Source organism: Hirundo rustica, chromosome 1 (genome assembly GCF_015227805.2).
Source record: "Hirundo rustica isolate bHirRus1 chromosome 1, bHirRus1.pri.v3, whole genome shotgun sequence".
Classification (NCBI taxonomy): Eukaryota; Metazoa; Chordata; class Aves; order Passeriformes; family Hirundinidae; genus Hirundo; species Hirundo rustica.
Window position 1 is genome coordinate 115,284,480 of NC_053450.1, and position 21,463 is coordinate 115,305,942.

The window sequence follows — 21,463 nt, forward strand, 5'->3', positions numbered from 1 at the left end:
GAAGAAACCAAGAAAAAGCAGAGGTGTAGGGAATATTTCCAGATCCCATTTGTCATCAGAACTATAACACTTGTCATAGATCAGTTATTTTTCACTACTTGCCACTTGTTCATTTAAAAAGAAATTAAAAGAAATTAAAACTTTGGGAAATAACTGTAGGAAGGTTACTCAAGTGCTGCTACCTAAAGAACAACTGAACGGTAGATCGCTTTTAGAATAAGATCGTTAAAAGACAAAGAATTTGAAAACCCTTATTGCATATGAAATATAAGAGTAATTATACAGAAAGATTTTATGTTGGAAATAAGAAAATTAACAGTGAGGAAGAAACTCAATAAATGAGGGACCCTAAAAGAGAACATGCATTCTTGTCTTTGATGCTCTGGGCAGTAAATATCCAATGTGCTCAAGGTATTAACCAGATGTTAGCAAACAGAGAAAATCTGAGAAAATCTAGCCTGATCGTATCTTTACAATCTTCTCATGTTTGTACATTATACCATGACAACAGCTCGGTGGTTGTCTGTGACCAACAACAAGAAATGATGATCAACAACAAGGAATGATGATCAACAACCAGGAATGATGTCTTCCAGCACTAAAAATCAGTTTTTAAGTGTTGATACTACAAACACACCAGCCACACCCTGCCTCGAGGTCACCAGGATATCACTGAGCTCAATAGGCACCACTCCAGTAGCAGCCAATGAACTACACAAGGTGCAATAAGCCGATGCCCTGAGGCCACAGGCATAATGGTGACTTGCTGGCTTTAACTTTATATTCTCTTTTATTATTGATTTTAACTGAAGGAAGTATAAAACAGCGGACATAACAGCTAGGATGGTATTTACTTTTTAAACAGGGATTTAGAGGTCTTTAAAATATGGATTGTTGACCTTATTGAGGGTTTATTATTGTCTCCTACACATAGATCTTTGTTTTTCAAGCTCTGTATAGGCTGACCTGAGTCTATTGGTTGAAGTACTTCTTGGGCACTTGTTCCTCAGTAGATCCCTAATATGACAAACCATAATGGCTCCTGAGAAGATAATTCCAGTTTTTGAGACATATGGTATAAGATTCTGCAATGAGCCTTTGGAGACTTCTGCAATGTCCTGTAGCAAACGTGTCTGCCATGCTGGGATTTTCAGCCCACAGAGCTAAAAATGGACCCTTTGCTGCTGGAACAGTGTAGAACAACCATGGGATGGTGGGGGAAATTTATACACTTTCACAAGGCCTTTCTGTTTGTTTTAGGAGCTCACCAATAGTGCTAGAGCATATATGTCATAAACTAATGGCCTGAAAATTATCAGCTAGAAAAATCAAGTAGTTACCAAAAAGCAGAAATACTTTAGAAACATATAACTCAGAAACAGAGAATAATGTTCTCTTTTTTTAGTTTGCCTTGTAAAATTGAAGGAAACATTGCAACACTAACCCCCCTCAAAAAAATAGACACCTTCCCCCTCCAACTTGTATTCTAGAGGAGCACAATTGAGTCCAATAGGTTTTTTTTCCTTAAAGGCTCAGTCATAAACAGTATGCAGAATAGTTGTTTAGGATAGAAATACTTGCAAAGTCCTTCAGCCCTCATAGCTAACACCATGCATAAGAAGGCAAGGTGATCAGATCTACCTTATTTATTCAAGTCACTTTTTGATAATAAAATCCAAAACCAGTAAACAACTCTTGAAGAATCAAAACCAGCCTTTCTTATCTCACCTTCATTTAGAGTAATTTCACATAAAAGAACACAGAAAAGAAAGTCCAGTTTACAGACTACTTGCATCAGAGCAGAGAGCAACCATTACATTACTTTATTTTAAAATGTATACATGACGCAGCTGAGGCTACTGTAAATTGCTTTGTCTGGAACAGAATAAAGAGCTCAGCTAAGATAAGCTCTCAGAAAACTAACATGGATCCTACATCTGGCTGCATATCTCTCTCTTTTAGAACAGTTCTCATATTCCCTAAGGATATTTTACCACCAGGAACTAGATGGAGGAAATAACACTGTTGAGTTGCTTCAGTGTTAATTGATTCGGTTTGTAAAAGGCATGCCTTGGGTGCTGATTGCTCACCAGCAAGTGAATCCCTGGCTCAGGTCTGCCTGCAGATCACTCACAGTGGGACCAGGCTGCGCACAGTTCCACACCAAGCTCGGAAATTCTCCTTTCCTGCACATTATCATAAACCTCCATCTCCCCACTGCTTACATAGCTTTTTTCATACGGAACTATTGCATTTTGTGTGCAATCTGATTTCCTCACAGCCTGAAAGGTAGACCTCCAGGTCTATCGCCGACTTCTGCCAAACCCCAGGAAAATAATTGCTATGTGGCACTTACCTCTCCTTCTCTGGGCCACGGCCTTCCATTCTGTGTGTATTTGCTTTGATTCTGGCGCTTCTTTTGCCCTCCATCAGCAAATTTGCACAGCAAAGGCTCAGTGGGGGCTGTGAAGACAAGAACCCAGTCTATATTAGCATCCCCCCCAAAGAAAGTGATTATACCAGCAACAGTAGTGCTTTGTAATACTGATCTTTTGAAGTAAAATCTTGCCTTCTGCAGATATTTTTTGCCTCTTTTAGCCTTGACTCCACTGGCAGCTGTTCTTATTAACTAAGCTTCAAAAAATATATACTGGCAGCCCTTAAAAGAATTTAGGAAATATTGTTGAAAAAAATAATCGGCCTACGCAGAATGTTAAGTTGCTGTAGTGGAACAGTATAGTCAGGCATTAGTTCCAGCTAAGTTAGACACGTATTCACAACCAGCATTAGTGCAAGGATAAACACTGCTTAACTAAAGCAGCTCTCTGTTTTTAATTGTAAAAACTTTGTAAGAACCTGTTTACGGAATCAGTGTTCTCACTATTTTGGTGTTTCTCAACATCCAGTCCTTTAAAAATCTGACTAAACAGAATAAAGTGAAGACTTCTGCCAAGCCCAGTCCAATCAGCTTTCTTTTCCTCTTAACTCCTCTTTTAAGCAAGTTGGCAGCAGAGAAAACCCTTTCCCTCTCCAAGTGAGATCCGGAGTGTGTGAATACAATAGTTGGGGGGGGGGGGGGGCATGGGGGGGTGGGACAGAGTCTCAGGAAGAAAGGATAATCACAGTGCTGCATGCCCCAAGAGGCGGCCAACAATAGGGCCCCCTAGAGAAGAAATTAACACACATCAAACGGGCACAACAGGAAGGGAACGTGGTGTCTTGGGGGTCTCTTTCCCAACTACCCAGCTTTTGACAGCCTCCTAAAATATTTTTTTAACCAAAACTTTAATTACTCTGCTGGTGGGAGCTTGTCTCTCCTGCCTCATCCTTAAAAGGGGTGCCTAATTCTACCCACTTATGTGTATGTTAGGGTTGTGCTTTATTGCCTGCATCAGCAGAGAAGTAAACCAATATTTTAGATTTCTTTCAAACAGTGCCTGTTTGAAAGAAACCTAAAAATCATGTGTCACATCTGAGTCTTTTCAGGAAATTTTTGAATTCCCAGGCATGATAAATCTGTAATTAACTAACCAAGAGTTCTGATGGAAAAACTAAGAAATCTGGGGTTTCTTCCTTCCCATTTCCTGTTTCTGGGAGGCTACAAATGTTGAAAGAATACAACTACAGAGACACAAAGTAAATTTTTTGTGTAGAGGGGCTAATCGAGTTGTTGACTTATTTATTTGTAATAAAAATAATTATTTGGTTAAGGGGCAAGTTCATGTGGTATTAAAAAAAGCTATACTCCATCAACCTCCTGATTATAGCCATTTCAAAATGAGTCAGAAATTGTAGACTAGAACTGTGATTACTTAAAAACTGAAACCAGGAAACAATGCACAGAGAGAATCTCACATCAAACCCACAATTTTGCATTGGGACAGCATCACTTTGGCTACTTCTGAAACTATAGCAGCTTTGTTTTTTCATTACCATTTTACTAGGCTAGTAATTTCCAAGGTCACTAGAAACTGAACTGCAGGAAACAATGCATTATTGGCAGAAAGCTTGACTGTGTGACCCCAGAGGTCCTTCCCCACCTCCAACTTTGATTACTGTATCAGATTTTTCTAGAAGCAATTCTCAGCCAACCATTTTAAATTTAAAATAATGAAGGTTTAAAAGCATCCAGGCGGCTATGGAGATTCTTTCTGCAGATGGAGAGACTCTATAGGGCTGACTGCCCTATGCATTCACTGGTTTTACTCCATGGCCAGATGCTGCACGATTTCAGAGTGGTTACTTAGAGTTCATTTGATGTGATTGTGAGGGAGGAGCAAGTGCTAAGCTAGCATTAGAGAAAGACCCATTAAACATCACATCTGAAGCTTCAAAAGGTTTTTGTTTTAAGCACTGAACAACTACCAAGCAACATACGATGCCATTAGTAGGACCATGAGAAAACCATCTGCACAGTGGATATTTACACATGCCCTGATCATCTGCTAATGAACACATGTGGTATTAGCCTATGTACTGTGATGTGGTTTAACAAGCTAGGAAATCTACACTCTACACATCCTCCCTCTCTGTATTAGCCAACCACAAATAGGAAGTTGTTACCATCTCCGGAATTCCCCTCTCCAGCATTACCATCTGAGCACCTCTTATTTGTTAATTAGTTTTTTGTTAATTTGTTAATTAGGCTTCCTAAACTTGATTGAGATCAAACAAAGCTACCAAACAACTTTACTGACCCCATCTAGAAAAAATGTGAAAGAATATTGTATAGATATTTAGGAAATATAGGAAAGAAGGTGGAAAAGGACTATGTTCTGCACAGGCAAGTTTCTGCGTGGGAGATTATATTCCTCTACAACGAACTGAGGGTAATTCAGTGGATGAAATCAGTCTGTGTTGACCTACATCAAAAGAAGTAAAAATTTCAAAACAAAATATTTTAAACTCCTGTTTCATTTCTTTTCCATTCCATGTAGACAGTCTTCAATTTATGGACTGCATTTTTACTTTTCTCTTTTTCCTCTATATGAACACATGGACTGAAAATAAATGCCTGTGTCTCTGCCTCTTCTCTCACCTTTTGTACTGCTGACTTAATAGAAAATGTAATTTGGATATCTGTAGATGTTCACATTTTGAAATGATAAGCAGATCTTTTTGTATGGTTCTTGACATCCTCTAAGTTTTAAGCATATGTGGTATTTTGAAGCATATCTGGAAAATCTACTATTGCTATTTTCCCGTAAAAAAAGCAAGAATTGATTCACTTGAAACAAATTTCAGGCTATTCCATTCCATGATAAACTCTTCAAGATAGAAGGCACTGCTCCTTCATTGACTTCTACCTGACAGCAACAAACAACAAATATCAAGAATAAATAACAGCTTTAACCTGAACAAGGTTCATTAAGCCATAACCCATTTTTCAAGGCAAAGATTTAAAAGGTTGTTGCAGTTCCCATCCAAAGCCTTCTCTAGTTAATAAGACATAAATAGCACTGAACTTGGCCTTGAGTCTTGAGAACGAAGTGGGATCAAATTGATAGTGCTTCTAAACAGCATTTGCCAAGATATTCAGGGCTGCCTTAGGAGAGGGCAGTAGCTGCTAGTGTTCAAATTCTGTTCCCATGGAAGTCAGTGACTAAAACCCTATCTCACTTCAGTCAGGCCCTGAATTTACTCTAAGAGTTCAGTGGAGGTGAAAGAGAGAGAGTGGTTTTATGTCAATCAAGCCTGTCGATATTGTTGGAGTTCCCTCAGGAGATCAGCTTCTCATGCTCTGCTACTTTAGATGGACAGATTGTGCAGACAAACAGCACAGAACTGCCAAAAGGCTGTTAGTATCACCAAAAGCAACACTGGTACTTAAATAGCACAAAAAATTCTGAAGGGAAGGAGAAGGGCTAACAGTGCCCCCTTCTCGAATCTGGCAGTCTCTAAGAAATGTTCCAGCTCAGGAAGAGAATTTCAATTAAATTGGAGAATTCAAGAAAATAAAGTAAACTTCTAACTAATTCTGAATACATAATTTCCGTATTCTTTCATTCATCGGAAGGCAGATACAGTTGAGCTCCTACATGTGCAAGAATGTATATATTCATGAGCATGTGCTTCATAAAAGAAGATGAAAGCTGTCATTTGCATTTGGTGAGTCTTTTTCATTATTTCAGGTGCTCTGAAACTTTTACTGTGTTAAGAGTTACTGAGAAAAGCTTGTTCCCCACTGCCATATAGCATCATCTGTCCAGCAATTGCAAGAATAACATATACAAAAAGCAGTAACAGGATATTTTTATGTATTTTAGCTGCTTTTACTATGAATATTTTTGAAGACAGAGTATTTCTCAGCATGTCAGGAAGAGTTAATCTCTTCTTCTCATTTTTTGCAACCATGAAAGCAACATTTTCAGTAAAAACAGCCATGTGCATTGTGAGCATTCGCGTGGGTCTTTAGCCACTTCTATTTTGTTAATGTGAAGAAAAATAATTAGAAAGTCATTGGTATGACAATGAATGGTCAGTGCACAATTAATGATCTTTTTCAAAGTATATTTTAATGAGAAAGTTGGATTAATTTCTTTTGCAGCCTTGGAAAATCCTCCTCCGCAATAAAAAACTGTGCACAGTAATAACTGGGTTCACAATTAGACCAAGCATTCATACTGACCAAGTTCTGATAACTATTTTAATTCCTAACTGACTTCCAAATTTTAAGTATTTTGGTAACATTTTCACATGCAAATCACACAGAACATCTGATTGAAACACCCATGGAAGAATCAACCTCTTTGTCTGTTACAGATCAAACATTTGTAGTCTCTAAGAAAAACTTCACTTTATGGTAACATCAAAGCCATTTTGTAAGGAGGCAATATTTCACAGGGAAACATGAGAGACACAGAAGCTGTAGAGCAAGGCAGGACAGAGCAAGTTTAAGTCTTGATTTAATATCTGGGCTCAGATGGATGCAACCAGCAGGACTATGGTATTTACAGAGCCTGAAGAGCTTATTTACAAAATGAATTTTGCTGTTGTAAGCTTTGAAAATGTAGAGTTCCAAGACCCCATCAATAGTCACTCTCTGCTCTAGTGAGTCCACTGGCTTCTAGGAAAGACTTGCCACACAGTACTTTTTCTTCCCAAAGTCATAAATAAACAAAACCCAAACTTCAAGGAAGATTATAAAACAACACCATAGCTATTCTGGTCTTGGGAAATAAAGATGAAGAATTACAAAAGATGGTACGTGACAGAAAAGGACATGTAAGGACAAAGTGTTAGCTGAGTAAGGAGACCATAAATAACATGGCAAATAACCACTTCATCCTATCCTGCATGGAGTTGTTAAAGGACGGAGTAAGAGATTTCGTCCTAGAAGTCCATGATACAGGATGTGATGTCACAGGAGAGACTCCAATTTACAAGAGTGAGCTTTTAACAGAGGTCGACACATAACAGCATATTTCATAGAATCATAGAATGTCCTGATTTGGAAAGGACCCATTAGGATCACCAAAGTCCAACTCCTGGTCCTGCACAGAACAGCCTCAAGAGTCCCACCATGAACATGAGAGTGTTGCTCGAATGCTTCTTGAGCTCTGTTAGGCTTGGTGCTGTGATCACTTCTCTGGGGAGCTGCTCCAGTGCCCAACCACCTGCTGGATGAGAAATCTTTTCCTAATGCCCAGACTAGACCTCCCCCAACTCAGCTTCAGGCCATTCTCTTGGGTCCTGTCACTGGTCACCACAGAGAAGAGATCAGTGTCTGCCCCTCCACATTCCTACACAGAGAAGTTGTGATGACTGTGATGAGGTCTTTCCTCAGTCTCATCTCCTCCAGGCTGAACAGACCAAGTGATCTCAGCCACTCCACATTTGGCTTCCTCTAAAGGCCCTTCACCATCTTTTCAGATTTATCCTGTATTTTAGTTAAACTTAACTACATGACATTAATTGGATTTATACAGATGATTATGAAAGCAAAACAATGAGTTACCATTGCATTTTAGTTTTTAGAACACACTACTTTTACAACATAATTATAGGAATTGGGGGAACAGCTAATAGAAAAGGACACCAATGTGAAAAAATATAGAGCAAACATCTATTTGGGTAAAGAAGAAAAAGCAAGTTATTTATTTTGAGAAATTGTATCTTGTTCATCTCTTTGTCTTAAGAAATGGGAAGCAATCATTTAATCTTTTTGTAAAATAACTATTTCTAACGAGCAAGAACACATTATAAAAGAAAAATAAATCTCAGAAAGAAATAATGTGTTAAGCACAAAGTTAAGACTTCTATCCTGTGAAACAGAAATGACTTAGAGTAGGTGGAACAAGTACCATATGTGTGTGTATGTTGGAGAAACAGCATGCCAACTTGGAAATGTAGAGCAGATTATGTTGCAATCAATCTAAACACTCAAGCTACGACATGGAAAACTTCTGCTTAATCATATTGTTGCCAAAATGTCCATAAATATTTGCTAGAGCAGACTAGAAACCAGAGTCACCTTTCTAAAAGATACTACAACATTAATTTTACACTCCATGGTTTTTTTTTTTTTTAAACTATTTTCCTTTTTAAATTTTCAATGGAAGGGCGGACTGAGAGCGCCTGATTCAGGCCTATTAAAGTGCTCCGTTCCAATCTGCTGATAAGGAGGAACTGTTGTAAAGGTTATAGAAACAGATGCTTCGATATGGTATTGAAAGCTAAATCTATCAAAATAGCAGCACTGAGATACAGTATTAAAAGTGTGCTGAAATGTTGTAATATGATGGTCTATTTCTATTTTACCAAACTCCATTTCTCAAACAACTCTAGTGCTGATCTCTGTTGGAGGGAATGAATGCATGGGGAGCAAATCCAGAATAGAACTTGGAATTTTATTACTTAATTTTATTAACTATTAAATAATTATAAAATATACTGCACTTTAGCATTGGATTCTGCCTTTATTTTAAACAAGAGGCCTGAGTCAGAGCTCACAGAAATTAGACATTCTCAGTAAACCCAAAGCCTCTCTACTGAGCCCAGATTTAAATTTGACGTAAGCGTGAACAAGAGCAGACTCAGGGCTATGAGTATTGCCAGAGAAATCAGTCTCCTCAAACTTGATGATACAGAAAAGTTCTGCCCTATTGGAGGTCCCCAGCATAATGCTGAAAAATTCCAGTTGTAGTTCATCCTTTGTACCCAGTGCTGTGACAGCTCTTCACAACCTTTAACCACTGGATGAAAAGGAAGTGGAAGGAGTGGTTTATTTTGCAATTTTAAAAATTTCTCCAAGAGTCTCTCTAGCAAAAGAGTAGATCCTCTTAATGAATGACTGTGCAACCAAACCAACTAAAGAAATCATTTCACAGACCTATGCTTAAACCCATTGTTTTTTTGTTGTGGTTTTTTTTTTTTTTTTTCATGCCTTTCCAATAGGATCTGCTACAAACTGAAATTTAGGACATATTCTTTTAATGTGCCAACTCTAATTGCAAAACATGGAATTCAGCTGGGTTAATATCTCCTCCAAAAACCAACTTGATAGACTCCCTTGGATTCATGCCTCATTGGAAAAGCCCTGTACAAAAGAAGTGAGACGGTCTCGTGTTTTGAAGAGGAGCATTTGTTACAAGTCATTGGAATCACTACACATATTTTCTGTGAGATAATAAATAAGTATTGAACTGTTAATTAATGTTAAATAAGGAAAGCCTATGAGTTCCTCAATCGTCACTGTTAAAAGATGAATGCTTAAGAAACCCACCCACCTTCCCCTGTCTGAAGAATTTTTGTGCAGAACTTATGTGCCCGAACTTCCCTGTTTTTCTATCTTGCCAGAATAACTAAGCAAGACATTGAAGAAAGAAGAGTCTATGTAGCTCTTCTGGAAACTATGAAAGTAATCAGTAGAATAAAGATTTACGATAATACAATGGTTCCCTACCAAGAGTTCCTTCCTACTGACAAGAGCTGACAACTGTGAACAGTTTTTCAAAACAAACCAAACCAAACAACTAAAAATATATTTTTATGGTTTTGTATAGATTTTGCAAAAACTAATTATTGTCTAGGATTCCGACACATAGTTAAAAGGAAAAAAAAACAAACAAAAACAAAACAAAACAAAAAACCCAGAAGGACTGCTTGTACAGTTTTGTGCTATTGACTTAGTGCATCAGATGCTCATTAGACTACATGATGGGCAGGAGCTGATTCCTCCAAATAAAATGAAAAAAATTCCAAATTTAAGATATATTCCTATATTTAAAAAAAGCATTTTAAAACCTTTATGTGTCTTTTATCATAAATTTCTAGACCATGCATGATTTGCCACACAGACACACACTTCTGCTGAGTGTGTCAAGGAACTAACAGAGATCAGGCAAACAATATCCAACCCAGGATCCCAAGATCTAGTGAAGTTGATGAGAACACTTTCAATACCTTCAATAGGTTGGCTTCTAGGCTATGACTTGAACTGGAAGTAAATATGACAGCAGTTGATCTTACAAACTTTGTTTTCATGCTTTTTTTTTGGTCTTTAAACTTAAAGCTGCAATCCCTTCACATTGGCAACATGCAAAGAGCGCGAAGACAATGGCTAGTCTGTCATCAGAACCAGTTTTCAGGAAAAAAAAGTTACACAGTGAGGTTATGCTGTGTTCTTACTGCGACTGCTCATCATCCCAGAGAAGCATTAAAGCTGAAAATTTGTACACTGAGGCAGTGAACTTGAGAGAGGTTTGAGTTGTATCACATTTTTAAACCAGTAGTACCCTGCCTCATGAATGTGCTCCATACTGGTGCCCTTGAACCGACTGTGGTTGATACACCAGCTGTGTGGGGTCCCAGGACTTCAATCTGCAGGTAGAAGCTCACTGAGGAAGCCTGACCCTCTAAATGTGAATCCAAAACCACTCTTTAAATCCCTCTCTGAGACTGTCCTGTGAGCTTTTAGGAAGATTGTACTTCATATACCTTTTTCTTCTCTCCCATCTCATAAGTTACTTTGGTTGAATGAAAATGGAGATCTTGTATTTCTTACTGTTCAATTATTAAGGAACAGCAACAGAGTTGGCTTCATCTGAAAGGCTGAGTGATTTTTAAATGATCTCATGTACTGTAATTTATAATGTATCATGTAATTTATAATGGAGAGTCAGGTACAAATAGTGTGAGATGCTTTCTAGTTCCCCTCTAATGGAAATAAAATGAATCCCTAGTAATGGGTGACCCTACTGGCTTCTGTGGTCACCCCTTTTACTTTTTCAGTGTTCTCTTTAGTAGTCTCAGAAGAAAAGAATGAATGCAAAGCTTTTATCCAAAGCTTTTGCTTTGCAAAACAATAGTTCTCTGCTTCTGCTATAAAATCTATTTTTACTATTCTCAGAAACAAATATTGTTATCACAGAGACTTTGCTATTCCCACTGAGAAAGACTTATTTGCACTGACAGTCCAGAGATAAAATTATTGGAATTTATGCTGTACAAATAATTAATTCTGGTTCTGTTCATAAAAGGTTATTTCATGTAGCTGTTTAAGCATTACTTTAATATCTAGTATGGAATCTATTTATTATAAATTTGATTTTATTATGTTCTGTATTAGTTTTTACTTTGTATTTATTTAGATAAACCAGAACATTACCATCACATATTCCTCTGTATGACACTCCTAGAACTAACACCAACTAACACAAAAAAACCTCTTCAAACATGTTTTCAGTATAAACAGGGAAACCAGGACAAACATCTCATATCAATGTAATGATTTCTTTCCACCAGCATAATGGTAATTACTGTACATACACATTTATTTTTTAACAATTGAAGTTTAGTTTTGGGATTCCCTGCTTACACTCCAACACATGTACACTGTTAATGTCCAGAAGAGCTTATGCAGGGTTATACTGCATGAGGAGAAAAAGGAAAAAAGCTTCAGTTATGACCATTAGCCTATTTAATCCATATATATGTGTTCTAATAATACTTTTTTTCTTTTTCCTGGTTAGGGGAAGACACGTTTGTTGTGTCTTTGTGAATGCCCACTGTAATGTAAAAAAAAAAAAAAAAAAAAAAGGGGGGGCGCTATATATATAATGCTACACTATTTGCAGCTCTACTCACAGCCTGTTAAAGAGTAGCAGTAGAAAGTACAATCAAAAAATATTTGGTTTGGGTAAAGGTGCCCTGTGTCAAAGTAGGAACATGACCTTCTTGATATCTGAGTTGAAAGAATCTATTTCTCAAAGTAATGATTATTGCAGATGCATGAAATATTCCAGTGTAAATGTAAAAATAAAGCTAAATTTTAACCAGCTATCAATCTGTTAAAAAATTTTTAAAATATTCAGCAATATTCAGACCTTTTTTCTCAGACTGCCTAGTGAAAATCCTTTTATTTAAATCAGTTCTAATTAACACACATTCTAATAACAACTGCTGGGTGCAGCAGCAAAAACTCCAACCACTGATAATCTAAAACACAGCTCAGCCATATCATTTTGCCATTAGTCTGAGAAAGAAGGAAAATCTGAAGGGATTTTTTTGTTTGTTTAATTTATTGCCTTTCTCCTGCATTCACTGAAAGTTATAAGAGCTAACAGATAGCATTACCGGCTTTCTCACTTCAATGCAGGAATAACTTTAAAAAGTGGTTTTGACCCTGACTGTGACAAAACCAGGGCTGGGTATAAGTTCCAAAGCAGAAACCATTTAAAAAAACAGTGACTGACTGATTCTTAAAGGCAGGAGTTCATTTTGCTGCGGTAGAGAATAACCAAGTCATGGTAAACACCTTGGACAGAATAATTTGTGCACCACAAAACCTCACTGTGTGCTCTCTCCGTCTTCTTCCATAAATGGGCCCAAAGGGAAGAAGGGAATACCTTGGAAACAATACATAAGTAAGGGTGCTGATACCCCTTACACTTCGTTCCCCAGAAGAAAGGGTGAGCAGTAGCTCAGAACAAGGACTGCAAACTATACAGCACCCATGGGACACATCAATACCCCTTGCAGCTCCAGTCTGATGCACTGGCTCTTCCACCTGGTGACTTCTAAGCCCTGAGTCTGAAAGACAGACATTTTTGGGTAGTAACTGTGCTGAATGGCTCCTGCCCCCACCACCAAGCACCTGAAGGTAGGGAGCAGACGTGGCACAGGCACTTATGTGCAAGAAAAGGAAGATAAGGCCTTGGGAAAAAAAATGCTCAGTAACTCCCATTTCCTTGAAGGGCAGGAAGGCAGAAAGGCCCTGCAGCACAAGACCACCTGGAGCTCCTGTCAGGACATAGAGGCTTTGCACCAGCCTGAAGTAAGCCTCTGCCTTCAAGGCACAGCTGTACCTGTGGTTTCCATGACAGAGAACTGCACAGTGGATTCACTGGGAATTTTCCACTAAGTCACCCATTTATGATGACACTTTATCCAAGGGAAAGACAAAAAAGTGAAATTATAATCTTTTCTCAAGACAATGGAAGATCTTACTCATACTTCTTAGCTCTTTTCAAAATGTGTTGATGATACTGATACTAAATCTAATGTGCTATGACATAAAGAAAATTCTATCCCTTGCAGCTTAAAAATCTTTTATTATCATCTGAGACAATATCCTAGAATATTAAACAGAGAACACTTAACCCTTCTGAAATTTTCAATTGCTGAGCTCTCAGCTGAGGGTAGACAAGGAAGCAAACTTACACATTAGAGACTGAGTGATAGACTATCTTTAATGTTGTAATATATTGCTCAGAGATTTTATGAAGGTCATACTAGATCCTACTTTGCTATGCGCACAAAAATTACAAAAAGAGTAGGATTTCAATGCTAAGGATGACAAAGGAAAAAATCCGCCCTTTACTCCAGTAAAAATACTGGAATAATCAGAACATGAGAGAGGCAAGCACAACAAGGAGGAATATGTGAAAAGGAAAGAAAGGTATAGAAATATGCAAAGAAAAACACTTTAGAGATGTGTAGTTTCTTTATGAGACCAGACAACTGCTGATGGCAAAAGGAAAGAGCCTGCTCTTTGTCCGGGTGAGAGGGGGGGGGCGGGGGGCGGGAATATTGCTTTATTTGCCCAGGAGATAGTTTTAGCTCTTTTCCCGTCCATGCCGGAGCAAGAGTGATCCCGGCTCCGCCCGTCCCGGGGCCTTTTCCCAGGGGGGATGGGCCCAGAGGCAGGGACAAGCCACTGCCCAATTAGGGATAAGGTGGGAGCGGAACAGAGTTGGGTTACATTCCAGTGTGAGGGATAGGGGAAACAATAGGAAAACATTACAAACCCCAATATAAAAATGAAACACAATATAAACCCAATTAATGCGTTTCAACAAACAGAATGAATGGAAAAATAGTAAAAGAAGGGAGAGCAACGTTTCTGAATTGCCCTTCAAAATGTTCCAGCTTTACTGAAAAGCCAATGCAACTCATGTCCTCCATTTCTGGATGACAACAGGGGCCTTCACAAACACTTCACAGAGACTGCAGCAAAAAGAAAATTCTAGCAGAAATGGCTGCCTAAATGTCACTGCCTACTGCAAACAGAATGACAGAAGTTTATAAAATATGTAGTTTTATCTGAAAACAGAAGAGGAAGACCTGTTCTGTTGCATTGTGAGGAACCCGTTAAGGCTGTGGATGGTCTCAGGGCAATTGTTTGGCATCAAACCACTAGAGAAACTGGGGAAGACTACTGAGTCTCCTCTAAACAAAAGTACCAGGGCTCTGTTATCAAAGTCAGTTCAAAAGCTTATCTGAAAACTCTACAGATGAGCCAACACTTACATGCCAGATAAAATAGATAAAATAGAAGATAAAATTAGAGATGACTACATGAATGATGAAAAAGCAAGGACTTCTTCTCCAGATAAATGACATTATGAGAAATAGTGATAGTTGCTTACAGGCACGTGGATGCAGCCATGCTGGCATGATGAGTCTGTGTGCAACTCTATTCAAAGCGTGACTGTAACTCAACAGCAGTATCAAAGTCTGGTCTGGCAAAAGCTCTTTCCAGCTGATGTGAAGCAGCAATTTTCTTCACAGCAAATTATTTCATGAATCAGCCAGCAGGGAGTGACAACATTCTGCTGCCAGTGACTATGTGCATGACCTCTGGGTTGTAATTTCCACCAGCTTAAGAAGACTTCATTGCAAACATGAGTCTATTTTTCATTCTACTGTTAAAAGAGATGTTAATCTGGCTCTCAGTTTCCTTACTTCTTTTCTCTTTTCTTTTCTTTTTTCATTTTTACCCGGTTTATTGCTTACAATGTAGTATTTCCCTGGAGACAGAAAACAAAGTCTAGAACAGGTTGCTAATAAAACTCGAGGACAACACAGTAGAGTAAGAATTAAAGGGCAACAACTTTTCTACTTGAAGCAATGCGGCAGGCCTAGCAGAGATGCCATGGCTTTCCCTTTTCATGAAAAGGCAGGTTAGTACTGAACTTTGAAACCTGGCTAGAGACAAGCAAATGAAGTGAGAGGGGAAAACCTTTTTGAGAATGCTTTCCGATCAGAAATTTTTTTTTCTGTTCAGAAACAGAAGAAAAATCCCAGACCTGAGTATGGTGAGAAGAGGAATGAGGAACTGAAGGGTGAGGTAAAGACTGAATAAGGAAAATATGAATATTATCCAAATTATTAAATATTCTCCAAATACTTCATCTAGGATCTGCTCACAAATAAAATTTCCAGCTAAAGAACCACAACAGATTGACATCATTGATGCTACTGAATTAACACAATAGTGTAATACTGCACTGCTTTATCTGACTCGGTTGTAACAATAAATCCTGGTAGAAAGTGCTTTTATGCCCTTAACAGAAGTGTGGAGGAGAAGAAAAATGGAATCCTAGATTTTATTCAAAAATGTGATTTTGTTTGATTGTTGATCCTAAAAGGAGTAACAAAGATAAAAGAGCTGTCATTAAGCCACATTTGTTATTTCTATGCAGTGCAGTTCTGCTTGTTGGGGTGTTACCAGTGTGAAGAACAAAGTCTCAGGCTCTGTAGCTCAGCTCTGAATTGAGAAGGACAAGCTTCTCATACTGATAACCAGTGACTCTTAGACTCTATGGCAAGGGTGGAGAAAGCTGCATTGAAATGGCCAGCATGGACTTGGTGGTGGAGCAGGAGATGAAAAATGTAAGATTTCTTTGTCTCCACCTCTGTCTGAGGTGCCCTAAGATCTGGACCACTGGGACATGTGCCATATGATTAATGCGGATCTATCAAACCATGCATTCAGAGGGACAGAGTCATATGAGATTCCCCAGAAACTTACTGGTTGGCTACACTGTATATGCATGGGGTTTTTAACTAGCCGGGACAGAATACATTACTTGGACTGAAATACAAGCACATGTGACATCAGATGAAAACACAGTGACCCAGGCCTCAGCACAGCCCGTTTGCAACAGACTGCTTTTGCTAGTGGATAAGCAAAGATGAAAGCACATTTAGGTAAAAGTTTTTGTTTAAGGGTGTCTATGTGCCAAACAGAATAACACTGCATGTTTGCTTCAGGAGGACTTGTTTTGTAGTACAGAAGAAAAATGTATTTATTTGAAATGGTCAACTTAGACCAAACTAGCTTACTTTTATTATCAGTTTTCACTGTGTTTACATAGTATATAAAATGAGCATAGAATTATTCCAGGTTTAATCCTGTATCTTTTATTCCCGCTTTGTAACACTCTTGTAGAAAGCCTTCTCATACAAACAGAACTACTCATATTATGTTCTAGTGCTGCAGGATTAGGGTACAAGCATGCCCACATAGTTCTCAAGCAGGGTCATGCCATGCTCCTTCAAGGTAACTTCTGCTGCCACCTTTTGCATACTAAATAAGGTGGGGGTTTCTCACAGCGCTTATCACTGACTTTGTTTGCAAACACCTTACAAGCACTAATGATTTAATTTTCCCGGTAGGCAGTGAAGCATTTCCTTTGTTTCACAAAGGGATGAGGTACAGCATGGGGATAGTGCAAGTTGTCCAGTGTCACAGTCACTGAGTACAGACCTTCTGAGTTGCTGTGCAGTATTTACTCACAAATTAACCCTTCTCTAAGAGTTCTGACTAGCTGCACTACTTCTCAGCTTATGTCAGGAAAAATCTTTCACCAATCCAAGTTTGCAATGCCACCATCAACTCATTGAAGTGCTTTATCAAAAGGCAGCCTGATCTACAGCACTCATTTAAACTGAGCTTGTAATGATAATAAGGACAGGAAGCAGTTATGGACACACACATTTCTCTATACATGTTTGCACATAACGTGTGCATGTACATATCAGGTACTTATCAGGTATCTGTAGAAAGTTATCAAATACGGAACACCAGAACAGTCAATGTGCAGTTATCTAAAGCTTCAAACAAATCTCTTTATTCACTGCAATATTTAGTTATTCCAGGCTCACACTCCTATCTATATCCCTAGAGGGCAATGTCACCTAAGAGGTTGTGCTCACGGCCCTGTCATCTTCATGTGAAGTCAAAGATGATGCTACTGCAAAGACAGAAGTAAATTTGTATGTAATAATTTTTTCTGTAATTAAATATAGACTTGTTCCTGTTTGTATTCAAGAAGTTTTGAAGCCTGATTTCAGGAACAGCAAGGTACAGTTGGTTATCCCAGTTTTACCTACCTTCATAAACCTCTGTGATTTTCCTACTATGTCCCAATGTCAAACAGTGTAAGGCATAAGTAAAGATGAAATTCAAGATCCTAGGGTCTTAGAGAACAGCATGCAGAAAACTAAATCACAGGAGAAACTTGAAGGGAAAACAGTGCATTCATTCTCTTCCCTGCATTTATTGTCTTGCTGCTTCACAACTAATATTCTCTCTTCAAAGCTAAGTTTGCTGTTGGGAAGGCCTACATCTATCCCCAGGTCTCACTCCACATTTACTCTCAACATTGTTCAATTTGCATATTATGGTGCTGCCAGCTCTGGTGGACATCATTTCAATGGTCTCATCTTCATGTGTGAAATGAAACCTCTCACTTCAGCAACAATGATCTACCTCTGAGCAGAAAACGGTGTTGTGGTGGGGAGGTTTCCCAGCAAACCTTTTGACAGTGCAACTATCTTTTAAAATCAGAATAATGCCATATTATTGAATTATTGATGGATTTAGCAGCCTGGATTTACTCTCTGCAGTATGAAAAATAAGGCTTCTGTTGTTTGCTTCCTTTTTGTTTTAAATGATTGATAATTATTTCACAAATGTCTTCCCTTGACATTTGATTTGCTAGACAATACACAAACATACAGTTTCTAATGTGTTTTCTGGCCTTTTAACTTAATTTTTTTCTCATTACTTTTCATTTTATTTGCAATTCCGATATAAAATCTTTTTTCCAGAAGATTTTTGCATGATCTGAAGCTTCCTCACCTTGATAATATACAGAACGATATTTTAAAACAATTACAAAGCCAAGATCAATGATAGCAGAGAAGTAAAATCAACCCATATTTTTAACTGTTCTTTATCACGTTGAACTCCTTCACATGCATTCTCTTCAAGAGGGTTCCAAAATTTTAACAGAAATTAATAATAATTTTATGTATGCTAACCTTTAAAAAAAATCTGCTACATGAAAACAGGCAAGTGAGGACAAAACAAGGGGTTCAGCATAAGAACAGATGTTTTTCTGTCAAGCTATTAGCTGGCATGGTTACTGCATTGCAAGGTATATTAGCTAATTATTGATTAGTGAGATCACAGAGACAATCATTAAGAAAAAATATATATTTTACATTTTTATAACATTGAAGAGGAAATAACAGCTAAAACTTCAGGGATATATGTATGAGTGTGCACAAAACAGTGAAAAAATCTCAGTGTTAAGGGAAGTAGTGAGTCAGTGGCAGTGACTAAGAGAGTCCAGTAATTTATTTGTTATAACAGCATTTACACTCTTTGGAACAAAGCAGGTTGTAGTAGCAATTGTTCTGAGTGTATCTTTGGGATTGAACTAATTAACACAAATTTTATCTGTATGAAGAATTACACTGCTTTTTTTAGTTTTCCTCAGCCAATATAACTCTGTTGAAGACAGCAGGACCTTGTGATTACTGGTCTTATGGCACTGCAGGTCCACCCACTACTCCATTCGTAAGTGCATGAGAATGCAGGTTGTCTTTCTAAAGAAAACTACTTAAAAGTTTAAAGGAGAATAGCTTTTTGTGTCCTTTGCTGGAATCCTATGTGACTAGGAGGGAGACAAAACATTTTTTCCAGTGAAGATTCTCAATATGCCATCCGTACATCACCATTTCTTACAAAGACTTACCAAGATTTCCTAGCACTGCATTAAACAAATTAAATACATTTTTGTATTGCTGTACTATTCAAAAGATTGCTCCCGTGCTCCAAGAGTCAGAATAGAAGAAACCTTCTGAAAGAGAAGACTAAAGAGAACACATCCAATCTGCTGTTTAACCTATTCTTCCCATTCTAAAGACTTCTCTATTTTTTTCACCCCAAGGTGTGGCTCTGGTTAAAAAGGATAACACAATAATGATCTCCAAGCAACAATACCTGTATTGCAAAATGGCAATTTATTCAGATGTCCTTTCCAGTGTAGCCAAAAGAAATAACCTGACATGCTAACGGACAGGTTTCTATTTAAACAAAACGGAAAAACAGAAGTCCTTAAGAAATAGCCTCTAAAAAACATGTTTTTGACTCTTCTCCTTGAATTCCACTGACAAAAGTAATAAGTGAGGTGATGGGAAACCTGATATTAATTCTGCAAGTTCTAACTAGATGTGCAAGAGATTTAAGCTCAAGGAATAGAGCTCAAATGCAGAGCAAATAGGCAATTATTCTGAGCAGAATTCTGTGCCTGATGATGACTTGCCTGTCTCCGTCTCTGGGGTCAGTTCTAGAGAGACTGTAATCTTCTGCGTGGATGCCTATATTCAATCTTAATGCCTGATACTGAGCGATGGCAAGCTGTAGGGATTCTCACAAGATTCACTGTTAATAGGTTTAACTCAGTTGCCGTGTCTGCCGGGATATTTCATAAATACATAACCTATGCAATGTGATAGGAATAATTAACTAGAATCACACAGAGCGCATATCTCAACACAGCTCTAAAACTTTTGCCATCTTCTGCTTTAGCCACTCATCTTCTTAAAATAATAAATGTTGGTAAGAAGGCATTGAGTGATTTCTCCTCCTTTGCATGCATTCATGGTGCACTCACATAGCTCCTGCCTTTGCGGGTCTAAGGTTCGGAAGGAATCCAGATTTCAAAAAATATTTTCTTTTTTCCACATGCTGGGATGGCTACAGTTCTTCTCTACTGTCTATATTAACGATTCTAGAGAATATATGCAAGTTATACTCAGAAACTGAAATTTCTTGTCAGAAAGAAAACTTTGGATTTTGAATGAAGAAGTTTTGAGAAAGAAAATCCTGCTGCAAAAGTGTTTTTCAAGCAGAATAAAAATTATCCATCTGCTTTTTTCTATTACTAATCTTCTGCTTCTTGGTCCTCTCTTTCCCAAATGCAACACCTGCTCTTTTTGTTGGCATACGACATACAGAAAGTCTGTAAGGCCTCTCCCATACATAATGCAATTTCTATGGCTTCTGACCTATCTGAACTCTAGCATTTAAAGTGGGCTGCATTCATTTATATGAATGGACTTCCATGACATGGATCTCAATGATCCACCAGCGGCAACATTCTCAGTATTTGCCTTTCTTGCATTATTGTATTAAACAAAAGGAGGAAAATGCCATAGGTTCCACCCTAAGGGAAGGGGCTTCAATTTACTGTGCTAGGTGTCTGACACGTGATTCAGGCATAGTGACCCCAGGCACGGCTGCCTCCTCTAAACCCACCTTCCTTTTTTCTACAGTCTTCCCTGTTCCTTCAAAATTAAGAAAGCACCCTGAATAAGAAAAATGTCCAGGGGTGCAAGACTATAACATAATGTAAAGTGCTCCCACTCAGTCCATATGAGAGAATCCCAGGGGTATACTCAGTCTGCTAATAACAACCTTGCTGCATATCACTACAATGCAATCTTCATTTCCAATCCCAGCAAAACACATGGCTAAAAATTGTTTCCTGAAAGATAGATCTCATCAGATCGTCTCATAAGAGTTAATGTGGCTTTCCTGATCATCAACATGAACATGAGAACATTGGCCCCAGAAACTCCATAAGGTAAGGGTGACAAGCACAAAGCCAGAAAAATTAAAAAAGGAACAATCATGTGATTTAAGTTACAGATCAAATTGAAAATGGGTTGTGTTTGTTTTTAATAGTCATGCCTAGTTAATTCACTTCAATTAGTAGTTGTTGAAACTTTAGTTTGAATTAGAAAAAAATTATATTACTAAGTAATTTAACAATGGTTATTACCACTTAAGTCTTTCAGATGTGCAATTATGCAAATCCACCAAGCACCAATCTGACTATATTTTCACTACTTGGCAAAAATTGCTGATAGAGGAATGAATTTA

The 21,463-nt window shown here is 38.0% G+C and overlaps 1 protein-coding gene across 8 annotated transcripts in view; it reads right to left on the bottom strand.

The window, feature by feature from the left end:
* The window catches only part of RBMS3 (RNA binding motif single stranded interacting protein 3), a 706,233-nt gene that overhangs the window by 87,795 nt on the left and 596,975 nt on the right, over positions 1–21,463 (bottom strand). For all 8 annotated transcript variants that reach the window (XM_040055262.2, XM_040055272.2, XM_040055279.2 and 5 more), the window contains one exon: positions 2,357–2,463. In XM_040055262.2, the coding sequence (XP_039911196.1) occupies positions 2,357–2,463 (107 nt within the window). The remainder of the gene's footprint in view (positions 1–2,356; positions 2,464–21,463) is intronic.